This window comes from Malus sylvestris, chromosome 3 (genome assembly GCF_916048215.2).
Source record: "Malus sylvestris chromosome 3, drMalSylv7.2, whole genome shotgun sequence".
Classification (NCBI taxonomy): Eukaryota; Viridiplantae; Streptophyta; class Magnoliopsida; order Rosales; family Rosaceae; genus Malus; species Malus sylvestris.
The window spans coordinates 18,718,075-18,743,938 of record NC_062262.1 but is presented as its reverse complement, the minus strand read 5'-3'; the positions used below and the strand labels follow the sequence as shown (position 1 = coordinate 18,743,938).

Below are 25,864 nucleotides of genomic sequence, written 5' to 3'. Positions count from 1 at the left end.
AAAATTTGATGAGAAAAATGAAACGTAAATGTAAATAACAATCAACAGTTAAATTTTTATCTATAATTTATATGATTATAGTGGCGAATTTTGAAGTTAAGCTCTTCACGAAAGTTGTAAAGCTTGTCATTACAAGCTTTTATAGATTTTTTTTTCTATATTTTTTGCACTTCTACATTAATTAAAAAACTATTAAAGACTTTATTTAAATAACAGTCGTAAGATAAATGAGAGTAAATTTCTACCGTTGGATTCTATTTGACTTATATTATTAGAACTTTTTGGACAAAAAAAAAAACCCTTATATTTTCCAATATTTTCCAATTTTACCATCTGATCAAAACAAAAGCCCTAATCCCTTTCTCTCTCCCCACTCTCGTAACCATCTCTCTAGACCTGCCGTATGTTCTTCCTAACCCCTCACTCCCACCATATGTTCTTCTGGTAGCCTCTCTCAGTATCTCTTTTCTCCTCCCTCGTGTAGTAGACAGAATCATTCTTGTCATCTCTGGTCTTCTCTACATCTCTGCATTCTCCAAATTCCACTCCAGGTTTGATTTTGCCTCTTAATTTGGCTATTTACTTGGATGAAAAATATGTAAGACTTTGGCTATTTAATGAATAAGTTCCATTACTGTTTTTTCATTTTAAGTTTCGTTACTACTTTAATCGATCTCCGCAAGAACAGAGTTTTTCTGTACTTAGAATTACCTGATGATGTTGATTTAGATTCATATGTGGGGAGGGAATTTAGAGGTTAAAAAGGATGAGGATATGGATTTTGGGAAGCCTAGGATGGGGATGCCTATTTATATATCATGTCGAATTGGAGAGAAAGAAAGAGGACGAGAGAGAGTTCGATCAGAGAGAGGATACGAAAAGGGAGATCTGGGTTAGATGGGAAGGAAGCTTTCTTTTAATTGGTGGGTTAGACGAGTTTGTTAATACTATTTTGTCTCTAAAATGATTTGTTTTGTTGCTTGTGTCTGGAAGAAAGTTGCGAAGGGTTTAGGTACCCTTTATTTATCTGAATCTTGACTTGTTATTATCTTCCTACAATTTTTTTGGGTATCCTAATTGCAAGGGACTATTTGTTCTAGTTAGGGTATCTATCGTATGTTTCGCCATACTTGGAATACATAATAGGAGATGAAAGTAAAAGAGATGACTTATCTTTCATAGATTCTAGGTCATTTTGTAAGTCATTTTGCTGCCTTTGCTTTTATGGTGGTGAAAGATATTGCTTCCACATGTATTCTGATTCTGCTACATTTCTTTGAACTGCTTGTGAATTACTGATAAAATGGTTCTTGAAATTCATTTAAGTTAGTAGTAGTTGGTGCCTTGAACGCTTGAACTGCTTCCATCCTCAAAATGGTTCCTATATATTGACAAGTATACCAATTGAATTTCACTCAATGCACCACATCGAAAACTTGGTATTATCTTGTCTAATGCTGAATGCTTTATTGATGGTAGAGTAAATTCGAGTTTCAACTGAGACTTCAAGAGTTTATAGAGTTGGTACGAGCTGAAAATAACTTATGAGTATCTCATATGCTCAGATTAATCTTTGTGGTGGTAGTACCCTTTGGGATATAGTTTTTCACAGATTAATTTTTATATCTGTTGGTGTTTGGGCCCAAAATAATATTATTGGGCCGATCATAGGTTTATGTTTGGTCCAAAGCTTTTCTGAAAATGCTATGGGCTGGCCAGGAGTCATAGGCCGCTCAGTTAAGGCGGTCAAGTCCTATTGCAAGAAAGAGTGATTTGGATAAGAACGGATGGGTCTAGTCCTAGTATGATAAGGAGTCTCAATGGAATGAGGACGTTGAGATTTGAAAAGTGAAAGTGGCTGGATAAAGAGTTTGGTTCAAAGTCCTAGTGGAGGTAGGATTGGCCGAGTTCGGGTTAGATTAGGATGAAGAAGCCTAATCCGAGTACAGTTCTGATTCGGCCAAGATGAGATTGGCTGCTATAAATAGAAGGGGGTGCGTCATTCAAAGCCTCTTCAATTCAACACACAAACTGCCTTGCGCAAACCTCGCCCTACGCAAAACCTCTCAAACATCTTGAGATTTTTATTTTCTTCTTCACCGACACATCTTCGTTTGGATAAACAACATTATGAAGGCAACCAGCGAACATCTTCAGTTTGGATAAACATCACTGTTGTCGTAGAATCAGCTGACCGAGAAGCACCTTCAGTTTGGATAAACAACACAGCGACAAGGCCGATTGATTATCTATCCAAGTCTCGATCGAGAAGGATTTTCGAGTCATTATTGGGAAAGGTCATGTCATTAACCTTCTCGGCGAAGTGAGGTGTTACAGATTATCAGGCTTGCACATTGAACGCCGAGTTATTTTATGATTGGATACTCACAAGTAGGATTTAGAGTTTAACATTTTGACGACCGAACTACATTTACGATTAAGAACATTTGCTTTAAGTATTTGTGCCCGTATAGTCTGGTGTCGATTCAGCATGCCTATACTTTTACAAATATAATCATTGTGGTCGAACCCGAGGCCGAGACGTGCTCCTTCCTCGGTCGCAGTCGTAAGGTCAAGAAGTCAACAGCGCATTCAACGCAACATTAACAAATTTTACTCACCGATCGAGCTCGGCCGTCAAGTTGGCATGCCTCGGACACAACTGAATGATGTAGTTAGCTTATTAATTATTCGGCCTGCGCACCACATAGCCTTGGTAGTTTTTAGGATCAACATTTTGGCACACTCGGTGGGACCGATGCTAAAACCTCGGAGTTCATGACCGATGAGACACGGTCAGTAAAAAAGAAAGCAATCATGGGAAAGTCAACGACCGGCCTTCCAGTTCAGAGTCCTGGACAAGAATTGTCACATGCAAGCAATCTTCTTGTTACTGTGACCCTTGAGGTTGCGAGTGCAACATACCGAGAAAAAGAAGTTTGTCTCGGTAGCCAGCCGCGTAACGCAGAAATTCTCAACAAAGCTGCAGGTGTTTTCATTGAAGGGATAGTAGATGACTGCGATGAAGATGATGGTAAAGGTTCTGATCCACCAACTAGATCTTTTCTTCGGAGAAGACTCGAATAGCAATCTTAAGTTCTCAGCCGAGAAGTAAGAAGCATACTTGAAGAAATACGTAGTAATGGCGAGGCACACAACAAAATGCTCAAACTACTGGTTAGTAAAATTTACGACATTGGGCCCATCGATAGTTTTCGACAATTTCCACTTAAGGGTAATCTGTTGTCAATGCTACAGGCCGACACATGATCTGCTTGGCTTAAAATTATCGACTCGGATAAAAAAGGAGGATCAAGCAGTAGATCAGACGGATCCGACCAGAGAGGAGAAACAACATCCGTGGATATGATTGAAGTCCAAAGAATGATCGTTTCAGCCTTGAAAAAAGGGCTGAAGTTTCTGAAATTCATCCATCCATACCTAGCTTATGTAGAAAAGTTTGAATATCCTAAAGGCTTTATGATCCTAGATTTAAGCTTTTTTGCTGGAGAATAATCCATGTCCTTGCTAGAACATGTGGCCCGTTTCACTGCGCAGTGCAAAAACGTTAATAGTGACTTCCATAAACTGCGACTATTCAACTTCTCACTGACAGACTCGGCATTTGCATGGTACATCAATCTCCCACCTAACTCCATCCAAAGTTGGGAGGAACTGGTCGAGAAGTTCCATTATTAATTCTTTTTGTCGGGGATGGAAATGTCAATTTCTTCATTGGCTAGGATGGCTCAAGCGTCTGATGAGTCACCAATGGATTATCTCACAAGGTTTAAATCGGCCAGAAATTGGTGTCTAGTACCTTTACCTGAAGTTGAATTTGTTAGGCTTGCTTTCAATGGGCTGGACGTGGAGTACAAAAAGAAATTCTTAGGGGCAAACTTCTGAGATAACTAGCTCAGCACGTCGAGCAATATGATTATTTGCTCCGAGAAGAAAAGATCTTGAAGTCCCTATCCTGGGAACGATTTACAAAAATTCCACGGTTAGCTACGTATCGATGGAAGGTGAGGATTCCCAATATGTTAGTGTGGACGCGGCCGAGATAGTGATAGATAAACCGTACGTTTGGAAGGTGTTGGCTTAAATTAACTCCAAGGATGCCAAAACCTGTTCGGCTATTGAAGAGAGAGTTAAAACATTAAAAGTTTAGACTTTCAATATCACCAAGGCCGATGCAATTTTCGACCAGTTGTTGATGGTAAAGATCATCAAACTTCGGCCGAAACATAACATTCCTAAGGCCGAAGAGTTGAGAGAGGAAAAATGTATTGCAAGTATTATAATTCGAATAAGCATACCATAAACAATTGTGTCGTGTTCCGTGATGCTATTCAAAGCTGGATTGATAAAGGCAAGCTAAAATTTCCTGAAAAATAGATGATTGTCGACGTTGATCCCTTCCCTTTAGCGATAGTTGGCATGGTAGATGCTCATTTGCCCAAGAGTAAAGGGAAAGGGAAGGTCGAGTTCATTCCAGTACAACACGTCCCAAAACAGAATTCTCGGCCGCGAATCAAGATTGACCTATTTTCCAACAAACCACACACAGAGTTTTCAGGACCGGCCATAATCGAATTTATGTCACACTCCAGTGCAGAGGAAACTGATGAACCAATGGTTTTATGCAGCAATTGTAAAGCACGAGTCATTTTAACTGAACCAAAGGAATGACCACCTCAGGCTCCTACACCACGGTAACCATCCAAGGCCACGACAACACTTCCAAAGGAACTTGGCCTCGCCAAAGCCAGAAAGTGTTAGATAGGCTCGGCCTTAAAAAACGAAAGGACGACCCCACCTAAGCCAGACGACATTTTGATTTCGACGTGCAATTTTATAATGAGGATTATTACTCGCGTAACTCTAGCAGCTCAAGTTCATCAACGAATCAAAAAAATTTTAACCCGCCTAAGCCACGCGACCAGCGTTAGTATAGCTACAATTCTCCCATGGGTGTGTATACTGCCTTATCCAAATCCCAAAAATGTCAACGCTAGCAGATAGACTGCATGGCTCGACGACAGGCAGCCCAAGCTACTGCGGGTACCAAATGGCAACCAAAAGAAGCCGCAGGAAGTGGAAATGACCGACAAACCCCGATAATCATGGCCGAATTATAAGGGAAAAAGGTAATTGATCGCGACTTTGAAACTACCATTGAAGAGTTCGAGAAGTGCATCAAGCTCCTCCTTCGACCCGAGGATATGAAAGCTCGTTTCGAGCACTTCAAAAAAAGAAGTCGAAAGCAAGCGTCCCCCATTATCCTCGCAAGAGCCGTTAATAAAAGTTTAAAGGAATCTACACCCTCCATTCCTCGACGAATCCTTGGAGTACATGCAAGAATTTCACAAGAAACATTCTGCCAATGATTTGTACAGCCTACCCAAGGCGTGTCAAGAAGCTCTCAAGCTCTTGACTTGGCACTGATTTGCCATGATGCCGAGCAAATTATCTAGAAAACCACCGATCCAGCAATGAAGGCTAGATTTCAGCATATAAGTGAAGTTCAGGTCCTCAATTTCGAAGTCGATCCATACACAGACATAGAAACCGCCGAGCTCTTTTTTTCTCTTAATGACCTTCAGTATTTACGACATCATTTTGAAGTCTTCTCGGTTGTATCTCTCTTCGGTTTTATGGCTGATGAGAAAGATCGTGTGGCACGTTTGGATGCCTACCTAGAGATAAGGGATGCCCAGATCGCTTATGAAGAACGAGTTCGTAAAGTACTACAGGGGCAACATTAAACATCAATAATGAACGAGCTCGAGGAAAACAGTCAGAATCAAACATGGTCAGTTTACATACCATAAGGGTAAGTACCTATTGAGGCACAAGATGATCAGGTCAAGGATGCTCCAAGGTATGATACCACAATCCTCGATAACCCGGAAGACAACGACGAAGATTCGATGGGCCCTTCAGTCCTCGAAAATATGGAAATCATCATGGTTCATGTTCTACTTACTGAGTTTCACCCAACTACACACCAACCAAATTTTTTGGATGGCGATGTGGTTGCCGAGGAAGCAACACAAGTCGATTTTATCGCCACCACAGAAGATGGGCAAGCAAGTAAAGACAACAAACTTAAAGCAGCTTTGGCCATATTGTTTCCCCGCTCGACCTCTGTTAATCTTTAACATTTGAAGTCGTTGTATGTCACGACTCATATTGAAGGTTATCCAATCTTCAAAATTTTCGTTGATTGTGGGGGGACGGTTAATATCATGCCCGTATCCATTATGAAGGCACTACGATGATTTAACGACGAACTCATTCCATTCGGAATAACCATAAGCAGTTTTGTCGGCGACAAGTCTCAGACCAAAGGAGTTCTCCCTTTAGAGGTAAGCGTTGCAGGTCGCACTCATATGACTGCATTCTTTATCGTCAACTCCAAGATCGAGTATAATGCCTTGCTTAGTTAGGATTGGATCCATCAAACAAATTGCATTCCCTCTTTCTTATATCAAGTTCTCATTTTTTAGGACGGCAAATCAGTTGTGGTTCATCCGACCGACAATCAGCCATTTGTAACCAATATGATTCAGGCACGATATTATGACGATCACGTCGGCTATATTACCTTGCAGGGTTTGAACGAGGAAAGATGACTGACTCGAATTTCGGTACAAAAAGCAGTTACGATGGCGTCGAGACTGTCCATCAGGATTTGACAAGACTTTGGTTGGCCGAGCTGCGATTTCATCTACAATGGAACGACTGCTGGCCCATTGGTATGCTATTTCTAAGCAACCAAATTCGGGTGTAAACTTAATAAAATTTTTGGCCGAAGGAGATAACGGCCTAATATTTTCACTTGACAAAGTTCAGGCTGCACCAGCCGAGCTTGAGGATAGTCAACATCAAGTCAAGGATCCTTTGGAGGAAATAAACGTTGGAACGGCTGAAGACCCATGACCTTTGGTCATTAGTGCATTGTTACCCCCCAACATGTAAAAATCAAGCTTTGTAACTTGCTCAAAGAATTTAAAGGTTGTTTTGCTTGGAGTTACCATGAGATGCCTGGTTTAGATCGCACACTAGTTGAGCATGAATTGCGCATCAAACCTGCGTGTAAACCATTCCCCCAACCACCTCGACGATTCTCAACCGAAGTACAACTCGGCATAAAAGACGAACTCGTTCGACTTTTAAAAGCTGGGTTTATTCGGATAGCTCGATACGTCGAATGGCTGGCAAACATCATCCCTATTTTAAAGAAAAGTGGTGCCCGGCGCATCTATATTGATTTTCAAAATTTAAACTTGGCAACTCCTAAAGACGAGTATCCAATGCTAGTTTCAGATTTGTTAATCGACGCAACGACAAACCACGAGATCTTATCTTTTATGGATGGACATGCTGGTTATAACCAAATTTTCATCACCGAGGCCGATATTCATAAAATTGCTTTTCGTTACCCGAGGGCACTCAGCACATGCGAATGGGTCGTCATGCCATTCGACCTCAAGAACGCCGGTGCCACATATCAACAAGCCATGAATACTATTTTCCATGATTTGATTGGTACCATCGTCGAAGTCTACATCGATGATGTTGTAATCAAATCAAAACATTAGCAAACACATCTGAATGATCTCTGTCAGGCTTTCTTACTTATACGCCGGTACAACCTTAAGATGAATCCCACCAAATGTGCTTTCGGCGTATCAGCTGGTAATTTTTTAGGATTCCTTGTACATCATCGTGGTATTGAGGTAAATGAAAACAAGGCTCGAGCAATCATCAATGCTCCACCCTCGACGACTAAGAAACAACTACAGTCATTGCTTGGCAAGATTAACTTTCTCCGTCGATTCATTGCCAATTCGACAAGGAAAATGAAAGCCTTTTCCACGTTCTTAAAACTTAAGGATTCTGACATCTTCAAATGGCGTGCAGAACACCAAGAGGCATTTACGAAGATCAAGGTCTCCCTCACAACTCCACCCATCTTGGTGTTGGAGATATGCCCTGAAAGTCAATCTTTGGAAGAAACCTTTCAGGACAATGAATGAGTGTATAGATGACTCTTATACATCAAAAGGCAAAGATACTAATTAGGACTGTCTCAATAAATGATATATGTCCTAAATAGTGAATCCATGGACAATGGATCGATGGAAGAAGTAATCTAATGATGTTAGACTACAAAGACCTTCACATAACCATCATGTCCAAAAAGGTTCTTGGTCATAGGATTGTCAGAGGGATACTGACAATGCATAGACCAGTACATATTATGTCCCCTTTAATTGGAAGGATGGAAAGTCTCATCCCATTCGTGTAGTGACACTAAGACAGGTATGTAGGTGCTCATTATGGGAATAAGTTCACTGAACACAATCGAACGAGAGTACTTGCAAGGAGGTCTACTCACATGTCAAGCAAGTAACTCTAATGGTTGGAATAATGTAAGTAATCCTTTGACCTGAGACATCATAGTTGTCTTGGGGATACGTTGCTGATCATTTTGATAATGAGACGTGACCACACCTCATCTTGGGTGTGTTCTATGCATTGTTTGGGTCAGTGATTTATTCTTAGAGGCATGTGAATGATCAACAAGGGATCTCTAATCCTCGTTATGAGAGGATGAATACTCTAAGATATGATTCGGGAATCTTCAGCCGAAGTATCTAGCGTAATAAAGGAAAGCGTTCCTATACGACTCAATTGAATCATATAACATGAAATAATCACATTAGGTGTTTGACATAATATATCCATACCCTAATAATGTGATTGAGAGTATTGTTTTAGAGAAGGATCGAATTACATTGTAATTCCAACTGAATAGGTTCTCCGAACAAATTCTACATTAGCTTGGGTAGCCATGATATATGGTTAGATGTCACTCATGGCTTGTGAGTTCTTCTAGATGATTAAATAAGTAGTCGTCAAAGAAGAAGGAGAATTAAAAGTAAGTTTTAATTCACTAAGTGATTGGATTAAATATAATCAATTGGATTGGTGCCAATCACCTCACTACCTTGCTAATTAGAACCTAAAATGATTGTACACCGATACACTCTTGTAATGAGACAACTAATGGATGATGGAATAAATTAATTGGATTAATTAAGTGTTATGATTGATTAGAAAGTCTAAAGAAATCATAGAAGCGATGAAAGATCGTTTTTGGACTTAAAGAAAAGTTCGGGTTAATATAGGCCCATTAAGCCCAAACCTATTGGGCTTTTATTTAAGCATAGGATGACTTGAAATAATAAAAGCCCAAAGCCCAAACAACACTAAAGGGGCCGACCAAATAAAGGGAAAGGGAGAGAGAGGGAGTCAAGTTGTTGGCTAACTATCTTTTAGATATAAAATGAACTTTTAGTGAAAAGTTTCATTAGGGTTTTGTGTGTTCATTTTTCACAAAAGAAGAAAACATCTCTCTCTCCAAAAACACACACAAGGCCGGCCACCATAAGGGAGAAGTAGCTAATCATCTTCTCTCCCTTTTGGTTATTCCTCCATCCATCTCACTACACTAGTGGGTGTGGATCTTTAGAGGTCTTCATCCTTGGAAACTAAAGGAGAACCAAGGAGCACTCATTCTAGCAAGGTGGAGGAAGCAAGGAGGGAGGCTAGGCTCAAGGAGTTCCAAGAACAAAGAGCTTGGAGGTGGTCAATCCTTGGTCTCAAGTCTAGATCAAGAGGTATGAAACTATACCTTCACTTTGTTCTTCAATAATTTCTTAGATGCATCATATATGAACCTATGCTTCTTGAAGGGGGTTTGCATGACTATAGCTTTGATATTATGTGATAACATGCTTCCGTTGCTAATGTATATAAATTTTGAATTGTATATGCATGCTAGTCACTAGAAATCCCACATAAATCTCATTATTTCCCTTCACTTGGTTCCACCACGACGTGGCAGACCTCTTAAGTTGTACATCTTGGTTGTCGAAGAATCCATCAGATGCCTTCTTACACAAGACAATGATGCTGGACGAGAGCAAGCCATTTTTTATCTTAGCCGAAATCTCAACCCACTAGAAATTAATTATTCCGTCGTCGAGAAGCTTTGCCTCGCCTTATTTTTCGCTGCATCAAAACTCATACATTACATGCTCCCGTCGGTCACTCAAGTCATCGCCCAGACCGATGTCATTCGTTACATGCTCACTTGGTCGATAGTAAAGAGCCGAATCGGTAAGTGGACAATGACATTGTCCGAATTTAGTTTGCATTATGTGCCCCAAAAAGCTGTCAAATGCCAAACGTTGGCCGATTTCTTGGCCCAACACCCCTCGTTGTATGAGTTTGGGGGCAATGACATTGAAATTGGCATGGTGGACTGATAGGAGCATATTTATGCGACTTAGTTAGCTTGTTTCTTGGCATTTATGTTGTTAGTTCATAGTTATTTTAGTATTTTAAGCTATTTTCGTGTGTTTGTAGGTCTAAAGGGTTAATGTTGCAAAGAAGTGCATTTTGGAGAATTTTGGAGCATTTTTGGGCATGGAATGGATGGCATATGCTTGGAGCAAAAGGAATGGACGAAATTTGAAGTTTGTGCATCATCATCTCCCTATAAATAACCATTTTAGCACACTCATTTCACCCAACACATCCATTCACCTACCACTACACCCATTACATCCACCCACTACACCCATTACATCCACTCATTACCAAACACCCATCCACTGCACCCATGACATCCACTCATTACCAAACATCTACCCATTACACCCATTACACCCACTCATTATCAAACATCCACCCACTACACCCATTACATCCACTCATTACCACAACACTCACCCATTACACCCATTACATCCACTCATTACATCTCCATACACTCCCTCCCTAGCCTGTAAATACATCCACCCTTCACCATAATTTGGGGGGAATCCATCCAAAGACACTCCATTTCACATCTGACAACTCCATACACTTACACTTTCATCTCTTAGCCGTGCAAATCCATTCCATCCATATATCCATACACATCCTAGACACTTGTGCTACAACAAGGTGGTGAAAACAAAGGTCCTTAGCGTTTCAAGCTTGGAACTTTGGAGCGTTTTAGGTGTACTTCGTTCTTGCTTTCAATGTCTACTTTGTTATTTTCTAATTTTGTTGCAATTATGAGTAGCTAAACCCCTATTTAGTTAGGGGGAAGTTTGAAGCCATGAACATGCTTGAGATTTGAATTGATTTCTTCCAATTGTGATTTGATAAGTTGTGATTGCAATTCAATTATCTATTTTATTCATAACTGATTCTTGTATGTTTATTAAGGATGCATACTTAGTTTTCATGCATGAATTAGATGCTAGAATATAAATGAGTTTCACCTAATCGTTACAAGTTTATATTCATGAGTAGTGAAGGTTGTTTATCACAATCGTGTTAATTGAATTCTTGGCAATTGTATCATGCATTCATAGTTATAATTACCTCGTCAACACTTATGATTTTCATTGAACGTAATGATCTCTGATTGTATCCCTATTATGCATTCATATAGGGGACTTTTAGAAAATGATTTGGGTTGTTGCATGCATTTGTCCAACTCAATGAGTAAAGGAAAATCTGAGGGTTAATTTGTGCATCACGGTTAATCTGGGGTGTTGAGCATCATAGTTTATTGAAAAGCAATTGGAAATCGATTTATATACAAGTGTGTCATGTGTGAAGAACGGACCTTTAACTAATCCATCCATCATCTTATTTCTTAAATTCATTTTACAATCTGCCTAGTTTTATAACTTGTTTGTTTGTTTCAAATTCATCAAAACCAAAATCCCCCTTTTACTTTCTTATTTCAAAGTGTATAAAATCTTTTTTGTTTGTGTTTTAGAGTGTTTTGAGTCAAGTCAAAACCCAAATTTCGTCCAAAGTTATGTTAGAGTCAAAAACTGCCTAGTTTGTGTTTTTAGGCAGTTTTGAGTGTTTTTAAGTTGTTTTGAGTCTTGTGAACCTGTTTTGAGTACTTTGAGTGTATTCAAACGTTTTTAACTTTGTTTTTATGTTTTTGAGTTAGTTTAGAGGTTTTAGCAAGCCCTCCTAATCCTCGGTTTAGAACGATCCCTACTTGCATTTATATTACAATTTGACAACAAGAGGGTTTAATTTGAGTGCTTAACTTTCATCACATCAAATTTTGGCGCCGTTGCTGGGGATTAGCAAATTGCTAATCCCTTGTTATTTCTTTTTGTTTATTTTCATGTGTTTTTGTTCATAGTTGATGACTTTACTTGTTTTTTTTTTGTTTTAGATGGTTTATGACTCGAAGTTCTCAACCTATTCATAAGCACATCCGTGACTTTGACGACAATTTTGAACGAACTTTGAGATGAGCAAGGAATCAACAAGAACCCCAACCATCTCAACCTGTACCAGATCTTGGAGAAGACAAAGTAGAAGAGCAAGAGGAGCCCACGACACAGGTTGTAAAGGAAGATCCCAACGTGGCAGCGGACAATCGAACAATCAAGGAGCTTTCCACTTCAGGATTGGACAATGTCGCTCCCCTATGCATCCAATACCCCATGGCTGCCCTAGGGAAGACGGACGAGTTCGAATTGAAATCAAGTTTGTTGCATCACATTCCTAGGTTCCATGGGATGTCCATGGAATATCCTAATAAACACTTGAAGGAGTTTGAGGTTGTTTGCTAGAGCATGACCCCTGTGAACGTTGATGGAAGCAATCTGAAAATGAAGGCTTTTCCCTTTTCTCTCTTAGAAAAGGCTAAAGATTGGTTGTATGAGCTAGATCCCGGAACTGTCACATCATGGGAGAATATGAAACGAGCATTTTTGGAGAAGTTTTTCCCAACCTCTCGAGTCATTCTACTACGCAAAAGGATTAGTGGCATTCAGTAAAACCAAGGTGAATCATTTCCCACTTACTATGAGCGTTTTAAAACCCTTGTTGCTTCATGTCCACAACACCAGATGAATGAGGAGCTTCTTCTTCAATATTTCTACGAAGGGCTTCTACCAATTGAACGCCAAATGCTAGACGCCTCAGCGGGAGGAGCTTTGGTGGACAAAACACCCATGATTGCCAAGACCTTAATAGCTAACCGAGCATTGAATGCTCAACAATATGAAGGCGTTGGTCAAAGGGACACCCCACGGCAGCAAGTGAATGAGGTAAGTTCCACATCCGACATTCAATCGCAATTAGCTAATCTTACTTTCATTGTGTCTCAGATGGCCGAAGGAATGAGGATGAAAGAACCAAGTGTATGTGGTGTGTGTTCTATCCAAGGACATGCCTCTGAAAAGTGCCCGCAATTGATTGAAAATGGTGGATGGGAAAGTGCCAATGCAATTGGATTTCAAGGTCAAAACCAGCCAAGGAACGATCCATATTCTAATACGTACAATCCAGGTTGGAGAGACCATCCAAATTTCAGGTGGAGAGAGCCTCAACAACCCTAACAACAAGGAGGCTTTAGGCAGCAACCTCCGGGCTTCTATACCAAGCAATACGCACCAACACAAGCCCCACAACAACCTGCCCAAAATACCTCAGGTACATATTTAGATAATGAGACACTTCTTAAGTTACTCACCAATTTGTCTCAGGGGCAAGAAAATCAAGCCAAAGCAATGCAAAATCAAGACAAAAGGGTGGACCAAATGGAGAAGCAAATTGGGCAGATTGCAGAGTTTGTAGGACAATTCAGAGAGCAAGGTAAGTTGCCTAGTTCAACCGTTATGAATCCGAAGGGCGGATTTGAATCTGCCAAAGCCATCATGTTGTGTAGTGGAAAAGAAGTTGGAAGTGAGTCTGACACTCCCAAATCTATCTAAAAAGAGGATGAAAAGCTGCAAAACGAGGAGGGGAGCACTAGTACACCCATGGAAAGGGTGAATCAACCATTGCCCCAGGCCCCTATCATTCCTAAATTGGCCAAACAAGGTAAGTTGAGTTCAAATTCACTTAATACTAATTTGACCCATGTTCTTTTTCCTCGTAGGTTCATGCAATCGAACAAGGACGAGAGTGAGAAGGACATTCTTGAAACATTCCGAAAAGTGCAAGTAAACATTCCACTCCTTGAGGCAATTAAACAAGTCCTGAAATATGCCAAATTTCTCAAAGAGTTGTGCACAACCAAGAGAAGAATGTCAAACAAAGAGGTAGTTAAGGTAAGTGAAAATGTTTCAGCCGTATTGCAACGTAAACTGCCCACTAAATGCAAAGACCCAGGAAGTTTTACGATTCCCTGTGTGATTGGCAATACTCGATTTGAAAATGCAATGCTAGATTTAGGTGCATCTATAAATGTCATGCCTTACTCTATTTATGCATCTATGAACTTGGGTGAATTGAAAAAGGATAGTGTGATTATACAATTGGCTGATCGTTCTAACGTATACCCAAAAGGTGTTTTGGAGGATGTTTTAGTGCAGGTGAACCATTTGATCTTTCCGGCAGATTTTTACGTTTTTGACATGGAAGATTCAGTCCATTCCACCTCTTTGCCGATTCTCCTTGGTAGGCCATTCATGAAGACAGCCCATACAAAGATTGATGTATTCAAGGGAACTTTGATGATGGAATTCGATGGGGAAGTTATCGATTTTAATATTTCTGAAACTATGAGATATCCCGTTGATGATCACTCTTGCTTTTCTATTGATGTTATTGATTCTTTGGTGCAAGAGTATTTGGAGGAAATGAACGAGGATGCCCTTGAAATAGCCATTATGAAGGGCATAAAACTCAAAAACCAAGAACTTGGGGCAATGCAAACCCATGGCCAGATTTGGGATCCCAATGCCGTGCCATTTAATGAGGAAGTTGTGGAGGTTGTGGCTGCCCTTGAGTCACTTCCACGACAATATGGTAAGGTTCCACTCTCAATTTCAAGTTTAGTTTCTACTAAGATGTTACCTTCTATTGTTCAGGCACCTACTCTTGAACTTAAGCCGTTGCCGGACCATTTGAAGTATGTGTTTTTGGGAGATGACGAGACATTTCCCGTCATTGTTTCTTCAAGTCTCACGGCACATGAGGAAGAAAAGCTTATAAGGGTGCTACGAGAGCACAAAACAGCCATAGGGTGGACCTTGGCCGACATTAGGGGAATTAGCCCCACCACTTGCATGCACCGCATACTTCTTGAAGAGGGGACTAAACCATCCCGAGAGGCTTAACGCCGTCTCAACCCTCCTATGATGGAAGTTGTGAAGAAGGAAATAATCAAGCTCTTAGATTATGGCGTGATCTATCCTATCTCCAATAGCCATTGGGTTTCACCAGTTCAAGTCGATCCCAAGAAGTCTGGAGTTACCGTTGTCAAGAATGATGAGAACGAGTTGGTACCTACACGAATTCAAACCGGATGGCGTGTTTGTATTGACTATAGGAAGCTAAACGCTACAACAAGGAAAGATCACTTTCCATTGCCATTCATCGACCAAATGCTTGAAAGGTTAGCCGGTTGTGCGTTTTATTGTTTTCTTGATGGATATTCTGGATATAACCAAATTGTGATAGCACTGGATGACCAAGAGAAGACCACATTCACATGTCCCTTTGGAACTTTTGCCTATCGTCGCATGCCATTCGGCCTATGCAACGCACCTGCCACTTTCCAAAGGTGTATGGTAAGTATATTCTCCGATTATGTTAAGAAGATAATTGAGGTATTTATGGATGATTTCAGTGTATTTAGGGAGTCTTTTGATAATTGTTTGGATAATCTGAGCTTGATCTTGAAACGATGTGTTAAAACTAACCTTGTGTTGAATTGGGAAAAATGCCACTTTATGGTTAAACAAGGTATAGTTTTAGGCCATATTGTTTCAGAAAAAGGAATTGAAGTAGATAAATCAAAAATAGACCTTGTACGTCACTTACCCTCTCCTACTTCGGTTAGAGAGGTTCGTTCATTTCTTGGCCATGCAGGGTTCTATAGGCGTTTCATCAAGGATTTTTCCAAGATGTCCAACCCCCTTTGTCGATTGCTTCAAAAAGATGTGCCCTTCTAGTTTGATGAGGAGTGTGAATCAGCATTTAAGCAGCTCAAGGAGAAGCTCACTTCGGCCCCTATCATTGCTCCTCCCGATTGGAGCCTTCCTTTTGAGCTTATGTGCGATGCATCCGACTATGCATTAGGCATTGTTTTGGGGCAAAGAAAAGACAAGCAGCCACATGTTATATACTATGCCTCTCAGACTCTCAATGATGCCCAATTGAACTACTCTACAACGGAAAAGGAACTTCTAGCTGTTGTCTTTGCTTTAGATAAATTTTGATCTTACTTAATTGGAACTAAAGTGATTGTTTATACTGATCATGCAGCTTTAAAGTACTTACTAACGAAGAAGGAAGCAAAATCGAGGCTCATTCTTTGGATGCTTCATCTTCAAGCGTTTGACATCGAAATTCGAGACAAGAAAGGAAGCGAGAATGTGGTGGCTGACCACTTAAGCCGAATGGTCCATGAGGAGCATGAGCATGACGTGCCCATCCCTGAAACTTTCCCCGATGAGCAACTACTGTCCATTGAGGTGAGTGAACCATGGTATGCCGATCTAGTGAATTACTTAGTGTCTAAACAAAGTTCCTAGCACTCTCACTTAGCACCAATGTGATAAACTTCGAAAAGATGCACGTTTCTATGTTTGGGATGATCCCTATTTGTGGAAGTATTGCTCTGATCAGATTTTGCGTAGATATGTGCATGATTGTGAATTTCTTTCGATCCTAAGATTTTGTCACACTTATGCTTGTGGTAGACATTTTGGCACTCAAAGAACGGTATTAAAGGTTCTTGAATGTGGATTTTATTGGCCCACGTTGTTTAAAGATGCTAGAACTTATTGTCTAACGTGTGATCGGTGCCAAAGAATGGGAAACATAGGTACCAAGGATCAAATGCCGCAGCAACCCTTATCCTTTGTTGAAATTTTTGACATTTGGGGTATTGATTTCATGGGTCCTTTCCCTCTATCTTATGGTTTCACTTATATCTTGCTAGCTGTTGATTACGTTTCAAATTGGGTGAAAGCAAAAGCCACTCGTACTAACGATTATAAGGTTGTTACAGATTTTGTGAAAACTAACAGTTTTGCTAGGTTTGGAATGCCTAGAGTTCTCATTAGTGATGGAGGCTCCCACTTTTGTAATCAAACCATTGAGGCTTTGCTCAAAAAGTACAACGTTACACATAAGGTTTCAACACCTTATCATCCTCAGACTAATGGGCAAGCCTATCATCCTCAGACCAATGGGCAAGCCGAGGTTTCAAACAGAGAGATCAATCAAATCCTTGAGAAAACTGTGGGGCCAACAAGGAAGGATTGGAGCTTGCGCTTAGACGATGCATTGTGGGCTTATCGTACGGCCTACAAAACTCCCATTGGCATGTCCCCTTTTCGGCTCATCTATGGTAAGGTATGTCATTTGCCCGTCAAGTTAGAGCACAAGGCACATTGGGCTGTAAAGACCTTCAACATGGATATAGATGATGCCGGGGTGCATAGAAAGCTCCAATTAAATGAACTCGAGGAGATTAGGCACGAGGCATACTAGAATGCTCAGATTTACAAGGATAAGACCAAGGTGTATCATGACAAGATGCTTCGTACAAAGACATTTTCCAAGGGACAGAAAGTGCTCCTATTTGATTTTGGCCTTCGGTTATTCCTCGGTAAGTTACGCTCTAAGTGGATTTGACCATTTGTTATTACTAATGTTTTTACCCATGGTGCAATCCAAGTCCAAAGCATAAAAACCGGTCATAAATTTAAGGTGAATGGGCATCGTTTGAAGCCCTATTACGACCTGTTTGAGGAGCATATGGTGGCGGAAATACCCCTCCATGCCGTGAGCCCTAATGGAGTTTAAAATAAGGTATCGTCTGGCTACAAGACATTAAAGAAAGCACTTTTTGGGAGGCAACCCATGTATTCAAATGAGGAAGATTTTTGAATTGCTCCATGATTGGTTTTGCTTTCCTAAAAACCTTCCATTTTCTGTAGTTTTATTTTACCATGATTGTCATTTTTATTTGTTGCTTGTTTAATTGTTTTTTGGTGTGGGTTTATTTTTGAAACACTGACAGTTATGCAAGGTATTTTTACATTCATAAAAAAAGAAAGGAGCATTAAGCAGATAAATACAAGAGGGAGCCTTCACAAAGGCTGCTTAGGAGAAGTCTCAGTAGTCGGCGGAGCCCCAGAAGGAGGAAGCATCGGAGGTTGATCATTTGGAGCTTCATTACATGGTACAGCCCCAGAAGACGAAGGCAAATGTTGTTGGAACAAACCCACAAACCTCTGATGATCAAGTAAAATCTGACCATCAAATTCCTGCATCTAGTCAATCTTCCTCTTCATGTTTGTAGCATAGTTATGTGTGAGCCTGTGCAACTGTTTATTCTCATGCTTAAGCCCTCTAATCTCCTGCTTGAGACTCATCACTTCATCCGCCAATGATTCAACTTGATGGGTTCGGGCAAATAGGCGTTGGGCCATATTAGACACGGAACCTGCGCACTGCACACTGAGAGCCAGGGAATCCTTAATAGCCAACTCATCAGACCGTTTGGCAAGTAGTCTGTTATCTTTGGGAGTGACAAGGTTCCTGGCCACCACCGCAGCTGTTATATCATTCTTCATCACCAGATCCTCAACGGTAAGGGGACCAGTAGGGGATATGAATGATGGGCGCCATATGTTGTCTAGAGAAGGCGGGACTGCCTCTTCACCAAGGGTCATGTCAAAACGACGGTAGGAGGGCCAGACATTTTCAGAGGTGTTAAAAAAAGAAGAGGTTGGACAAGTCAAGATCGTAGAAGTGCAAAAAGGGAGTTTCTACAGGCAGAAATTCAAGTGTGCTTTAAATGTCCTGCGTACCTCTATAAAAATCAGCACTCGATGGGATTTCAGAGATCGAAGAGGCGAGCTCAGAAATCGAAGAGGCCAACTCAAAAATCAAAGAGGCGCTAGCTTTCTCAAAAGCTGGGCTTACTCAGAAACCACGGCCAATCTTCTTTTCCAGATTTGTCCACACTTGTCACATGCAACCTTTGCACTCGACAGGATTTCAGAGATCGAAGAGGCAATTCCATATATCGGAGAGGAATCTGCTTTTCCAGATGTGTCAGCATCTGTCACATGCAGAGTAAGCTTTGCGAAAATCACGGGCAGTTTGTCGAAGCGCCGATTCCAAACATCTGTTTTTCCAGACATGTCAACATCTATCACATGCGGAGTCAGCTTTGCAGAAATCACGGGCAATTTGTCGAAGCATTTTTACAGACGTGTCAACATCTGTCACATGCAGAGTCAGCTTTGCAGAAATCACGGGCAGTTTATCGAAGCGCCGATTCTAGATATCGAAGAGGCACTTGTTTTTCCAGACGTGTCAGCGCCTGTCACATGCACACTCAGCTTTGTGGAAATTACGGGTAATCTATCGAAGATCTCTTGTGAAGTAGAAAGCACGTGAAGTTTACTATTAAATCATCCAACGGTTGCTGACAAGAGTGAAAGAATAGTATCGGTTATTAATTCCTATAAATGTCACCCCTCACCCTTCATTGCAAGGCAGACATACATAACCCTTCTGCTTCTCCGAGAATACCTTTCCAACAAACCCTCTCGAGTCACTCAGTGTTCCTTATTCCTTGGGGTACCTCTGCAAACAACTCATCCAAAGCAAAAGTATTTCATATCATGAAGGTTGAAAGCAAGAGTATTTCATATCATGCTTTCTCCCTGTCCTTCTCCTTGTCGTTGTTTTGGGACAAGGAGAAAGAGAGCAATCAGCCAGCACTTGGTATCAATCTTCCGATTTGGAACCGACTGCCTGGAACCCCTTCCTGATTGCTTACCTAGCCTTGCTCTCGAGTACTCATCTTCATCATTTTATGCTTCCTCTTCGTCTACCACATCTGCCTGGGGAACAGATAAGGGAAGTGAAAATGATACCTCGAAGCATGTAGAGACAATTTGCCAATTCATCCTCAGCTAGGGACAAGGAGAAAGAAAGCAAGAGGTGGGCACTTGGAAAGATTGAAGAAAGAAACAGACCAACACCTCTACCTCGTGCATGCCTGCCGTGCAGAAGAAACAAGCAGAGAAGAATGCAGATTGCACAATCAAATCAACCCAACAGAAGGAGTTTGATTTGAAACCAAGGAACTCTGATATTCCTTGCTCAGAATTCCAAACCAGTTCGAGATCAAAACTGTGGAAAGTCAACAAGATCATATATCTCCAAAACCAGATTTGCATTCTTAAACTCTACTCTGTCTGTTTTTTTTTTTTTTTACTTTGCTATACTTGTCATGTTTATTCGTTGTTTGTTTATTTGCTTGTTTTTGTGTGAGTTTATGCTTGAAACATTGAGGACAATGTTTCATTTAAATGTGGGGGGGTAACCATTGTTTTGCATGAAATTCGTAAGAGTTTATCACCCATTCCTTCTAGTGTTATTCCTTGCTGTTTTAAGTGTTTTTAAGCTGTTTTGGAGTGTTTCAGTGTATTTTGACATAAAAATCCGAAAATCTCATAAAATTTTGAAAAATTGTTTTGAAAAACCCAAAAAGAGTTGTTTTTGTATGTTTATTTGTGTCTTAGGGTACCTTCCAACACAATGATGAGGATTTGGTTTTTAATTACATGACTGTTAAAGAGAGTTATAAACATGGATGAAAATTTGATTTACTCTTTGGTGTATGCTTGGTTGTGGTTATAATTTATGAATTCACATGCAATCATAAAGGAAAAATCAATTTTTGTAACATGCTTGAAGGAAGGAACTCAAATGAACGCTACAACCTTGTGAGACTTGAGCCTAAACGTTTATTTGGAGAGTTAATAATCTGTGCACTATTGTTTTCTAAAGTCGTTGCATGATCTCATTATTCTTTGCTTAGTTGCTACTTAGAAAGCGTTTCATCATTTAGTTCCAATTGCTAGAACTCATGCCTATTTCATTCAAAGCATGCTATTGATTTGCATAACACATATTCAAGATGAAGTTGTGTACCACCACAGCCAAATTGACGTGCCCTATTTCATTATGTGCTTAAGTTTAACCCCGTTGAGCCTTTTGTAGTCTATGTTCTTTGTTAACCCACACTATCCTCACCTAGGCTAGATTAGGACCATCCATACCCTTGTTCTTGAAGCATAGTAAAACATAATTTAGAAGGAATTCATTTTGTTGAACTTTTGCAAAAAAACAAGTGTGGGGGAAGTGATTTGTGTGTGTGTGCCAAAGTCCTTAATTAGGCACGGGTAGAAAAGAAAAAGAAAAAAAGAAACATTCATGGAAAATAGAATGAAAAGAAGAAAAGTTGTGAAAAGAGTGAAAAAAAGTTGAAAAAAATGTGAAAAAAGAGCTCTAAAGTGTTGTTTGTTGAAGAAAGGGTCCAAAACGTTGAATTCGGCCCTAAGTGTTGCTTGAATCTTCCCTTTGCGTTTAAAAGTTAATTTCTGCATTATTAAGTGGATTCCAAGTGTCTATTTCATTACTTTGCTTGCTATTGCTTTCAAAACGTTTATTATCCTTATCCTTTCTTTGCTAGTCATTACCCTTAAACCCCGTTACAACCCTTAACTTTATCTTGAGTGTTATGCGTTTCAATATGTGGAGTTTGGAATTGGTTTGAGCATATGGTGTCACTGGTTCTTGCATCTAAGTAGTAGCATTCCATTCATGAGATCATATCTAAACATGCTGAATAACTCCAGAAAATTGCCCTCTTTGTTATACATATATGTAAGTGTTCGTTTTCATGTTTACATCAATCTTCTCACATATAACTAGTGTAGGGCGTGTAGTCAAAAAATGTGTGTGAAAATACAGAGTATCTTGTAAGGAATTGAGTAAGTTCTCTAAGGCATGTTACTACATTCAAAACATCGTTTTAATTGGTTAATTGTGAACTAGTAAGTGGTGACTATAAGTATGTGCTCAAGTGTAAGGATGACCAAAATCTGTGGGAATGATGATTTTTAACATGTCATGTTTCATTAAAAATCCCTGAGGTAATTGTTGGAAGGTCTAGGTTGTGTTTTGTTTTGTTTGTTTTGTTTTGCTCGAGGACTAGCAAAAGCTAAGTGTGGGGGAATTTGATAGGAGCATATTTATGCGATTTAGTTAGCTTGTTTCTTGGCATTTATGTTGTTAGTTCGTAGTTATTTTAGTATTTTAAGCTATTTTCGTGTGTTTGTAGGTCCAAAGGGTTAATGTGGCAAAGAAGTGCATTTTGGAGCATTTTTGGGCATGGAATGGATGGCATATGCTTGGAGCAAAAGGAATGGACGAAATTTGAAGTTTGTGCATCATCCTCTCCCTATAAATAACCATTTTAGCACACTCATTTCACCCAACACATCCATTCACCTACCACTACACCCATTACATCCACCCACTACACCCATTACATCCACTCATTACCAAACACTCATCCACTACACCCATGACATCCACTCATTACCAAACATCTACCCACTACACCCATTACACCCACTCATTATCAAACATCCACCCACTACACCCATTACATCCACTCATTACCACAACACTCACCCATTACATCCACTCATTACATCTCCATACACTCCTCTCCCTAGCCTGTAAATACATCCACCCTTCACCATAATTTGGGGGGAATCCATCCAAAGACACTCCATTTCACATCTGACAACTCCATACACTTACACTTTCATCTCTTAGCCGTGCAAATCCATTCCATCCATATATCCATACACATCCTAGACACTTGTGCTACAACAAGGTGGTGAAAACAAAGGTCCTTGGCGTTTCAAGCTTGGAACTTTGGAGCGTTTTAGGTGTACTTCGTTCTTGCTTTCAATGTCTACTTTGTTATTTTCTAATTTTGTTGCAATTATGAGTGGCTAAACCCCTATTTAGTTAGGGGGAAGTTTGAAGCCATGAACATGCTTGAAATTTGAATTGATTTCTTCCAATTGTGATTTGATAAGTTGTGATTGCAATTCAATTATCTATTTTATTCATAACTGATTCTTGTATGTTTATTAAGGATGCATACTTAGTTTTCATGCATGAATTAGATGCTAGAATATAAATGAGTTTCACCTAATCGTTACAAGTTTATATTCATGAGTAGTGAAGGTTGTTTATCACAATCGTGTTAATTGAATTCTTGGCAATTGTATCATGCATTCATAGTTATAATTACCTCGTCAACACTTATGATTTTCATTGAACGTAATGATCTCTGATTGTATCCCTATTATGCATTCATATAGGGGACTTTTAGAAAATGATTTGGGTTGTTGCATGCATTCGTCCAACTCAATGAGTAAAGGAAAATCTGAGGGTTAATTTGTGCATCACGGTTAATCTGGAGTGTTAAGCATCATAGTTTATTGAAAAGCAATTGGAAATCGATTTATATACAAGTGTGTCATGTGTGAAGAACGGACCTCTAACTAATCCATCCATCATCTTATTTCTTAAATTCGTTTTACAATCTGCCTAGTTTTATAACTTGTTTGTTTGTTTCAAATTCATCAAAACAAAAATCCCCCTTTTACTTTCTTATTTCAAAGTGTTTAAAATCTTTTTTGTTTGTGTTTTAGAGTGTTTTGAGTCAAGTCAAAACCCAAATTTCGTCCAAAGTTGTGTTAGAGTAAAAAACTGCCTAGTTTGTGTTTTTAGGCAGTTTTGAGTGTTTTTAAGTTGTTTTGAGTCTTGTGAACATGTTTTGAGTCCTTTGAGTCTATTCAAACATTTTTAACTTTGTTTTTATGTTTTTGAGTTAGTTTAGAGGTTTTAGCAAGCCCTCCTAATCCCCGGTTTAGAACGATCCCTACTTGCATTTATACTACAATTTGACAACAAGAGGGTTTAATTTGAGTGCTTAACTTTCATCGCATCATGGACATACGTGATAATTACTAGACAATGTATTTTGATGGTTTTAGTACTTTAATCTCGGCTGGCGTTGGGTTCGTTATTCAATCCCCAAATCACAGCCGCTAGTATTTTTCTTTCAAGCTCAATTTTGATTGTACGAATAATCATGCTGAATAGGAAGCCCTTGTCATTGATCTCGGTGTCTTACATGATTTACGGGCCATTCGTGTCCTTCTCGGTGATTCCGAACTTGTGATTAATCAACTTAATGGGACTTTTTGTTGCATGAGTTGTACTTTGGTGCCCTATCACATGGTTGCTAGCTATTTGGCCGAGTCTTTCGACAACGTTACTTTCAAACACATTTCACGAGTTCACAACACCGAAGCCGACGAATTAGCTTAAATAGCCTCCGAAGCACAACTCCTAGGGGGGTAAACTAGGGCGAGAAATACATGTGTCATAACGAGCACACTCAACCTTGATTAATCAGCAAGTTCTCCAACATGATTACGTGATCCGTACACGAGTCATGTCTTTACCGTCGTTGTTGGAGCGGAATAACCCTATAGAGGTTTACGATGTCGAGGCATTACTAGACGATTGGAGAATGGCAATGATGCAATATCTCGATAACCCCAGTGAAAAACATGACCGACGGACAAGGGTTCATTCCACAAACTACTATCATACCAGAATGAGTTGTATCAAAAAGGTGAGGATGGGTTATTGTTCCTATGCCTTGGCCCACAAGAAGCTACTCAAGCAATGGCAGAAGTACACGAAGGAATTTGCGGGGTTCATCAATCTGGACGAAAGATACGTTGGCTGCTTCGATGATACAGCTATTTCTAGCCGAGCATTCTGAAGGATTACATCGAGTACGCAAATGGATGTGTGCATTGTCAAATTCATGGGCCTATATAGGGAGTTCTGGCCAAATCACTCCATTCAGTCACCAAACCAAGGCCGTTCAGAGGATGGGCCATGGATGTAATCGGCAAAATTGCACCATCTTCCGGGACAACAAAACATGTGTGGATACTTGTCGTAACAGATTACTTCACCAAATGGGTCGAAGCCAAGTTATATGCCGAGTTAATGTCTAAAGAAGTTTCTAATTTTGTAGAAGAAAACATCGTGACTAGATTCAACGTACCAGAAACAATCATAACAGATAATGGTACGATCTTTACATCCGGCAGGTTTCAGGAGTATACGGAAAATCTAAAAATTCAACTTGAGTAGTCTACACTGTATTACCCGCAGGCGAATGGACATGCCGAAGCAAGTAATAAGGTTTTAATCGGTATTCTCGAAAAATAAGTAAAAGAAAGGCCTAGTATGTGGCATTTAAAGTTAAACGAAGCGTTGTGGGCTTATCAAACTTCACTCCGATCGGCAACCGAAACGACTCCATAAGCGTTAACATATGGCCACGATGCTATGTTACTGGTTAAGCTGAGTATAAACTTGTTGCGAGTGATCGAACAAAGTAGTTTGTTCAGTGCCGAGTACAGTCATGCCATGACAAGAATTAGAAGACTTGGAAGAAATTAGGCTTGACGCTTATAATTTATCGATGACACAGAAGAAGATTGCCGAGCAAGCTTATAATCAGCGAGTCAGACAAAAAACATTTGGAGAAGGCGAGTTGGTTTGGCAAACTGTGCTACCCATAGGGATTAAAGATCCTAGGTTTGGCAAATGGTCGTCGAATTAGGAAGAACCGTTTGTTGTTCATAAAGTTCTCGGCAAGGGGGCAGAACACCTTAAGGATCAGACTGGTTTAGTTCACAAGTTACCAATAAAAGGGAAATTTTAAATACTACCTAGTCACTTGGGAGATGCGAGAATAAAAGATCATTTTATTGATTTTGCAAAGGGACGTACAAGTCAAGTTATAAAAGATTCCTAAAGCCAAAATCCTAGGGGGTCGAAGGAAGGAAGGCTTCAAGAGCGGCTTTTAGCTCCAACCACCTTA

The 25,864-nt window shown here is 40.0% G+C and overlaps 1 protein-coding gene across 1 annotated transcript; it reads left to right on the top strand.

The window, feature by feature from the left end:
* Window positions 1–342: 342 nt before the first annotated feature.
* On the top strand, window positions 343–23,101 carry LOC126617390 (uncharacterized). Its single transcript, XM_050285441.1, has 7 exons — window positions 343–551; window positions 10,444–10,553; window positions 12,272–16,529; window positions 17,069–17,415; window positions 17,486–17,671; window positions 17,773–17,874; window positions 22,211–23,101. Exon 3 carries the CDS (start codon window positions 13,869–13,871, stop codon window positions 15,168–15,170), a length of 1,302 nt encoding a protein of 433 aa, XP_050141398.1. The 5' UTR covers window positions 343–551; window positions 10,444–10,553; window positions 12,272–13,868; the 3' UTR covers window positions 15,171–16,529; window positions 17,069–17,415; window positions 17,486–17,671; window positions 17,773–17,874; window positions 22,211–23,101.
* Window positions 23,102–25,864: the final 2,763 nt, after the last annotated feature.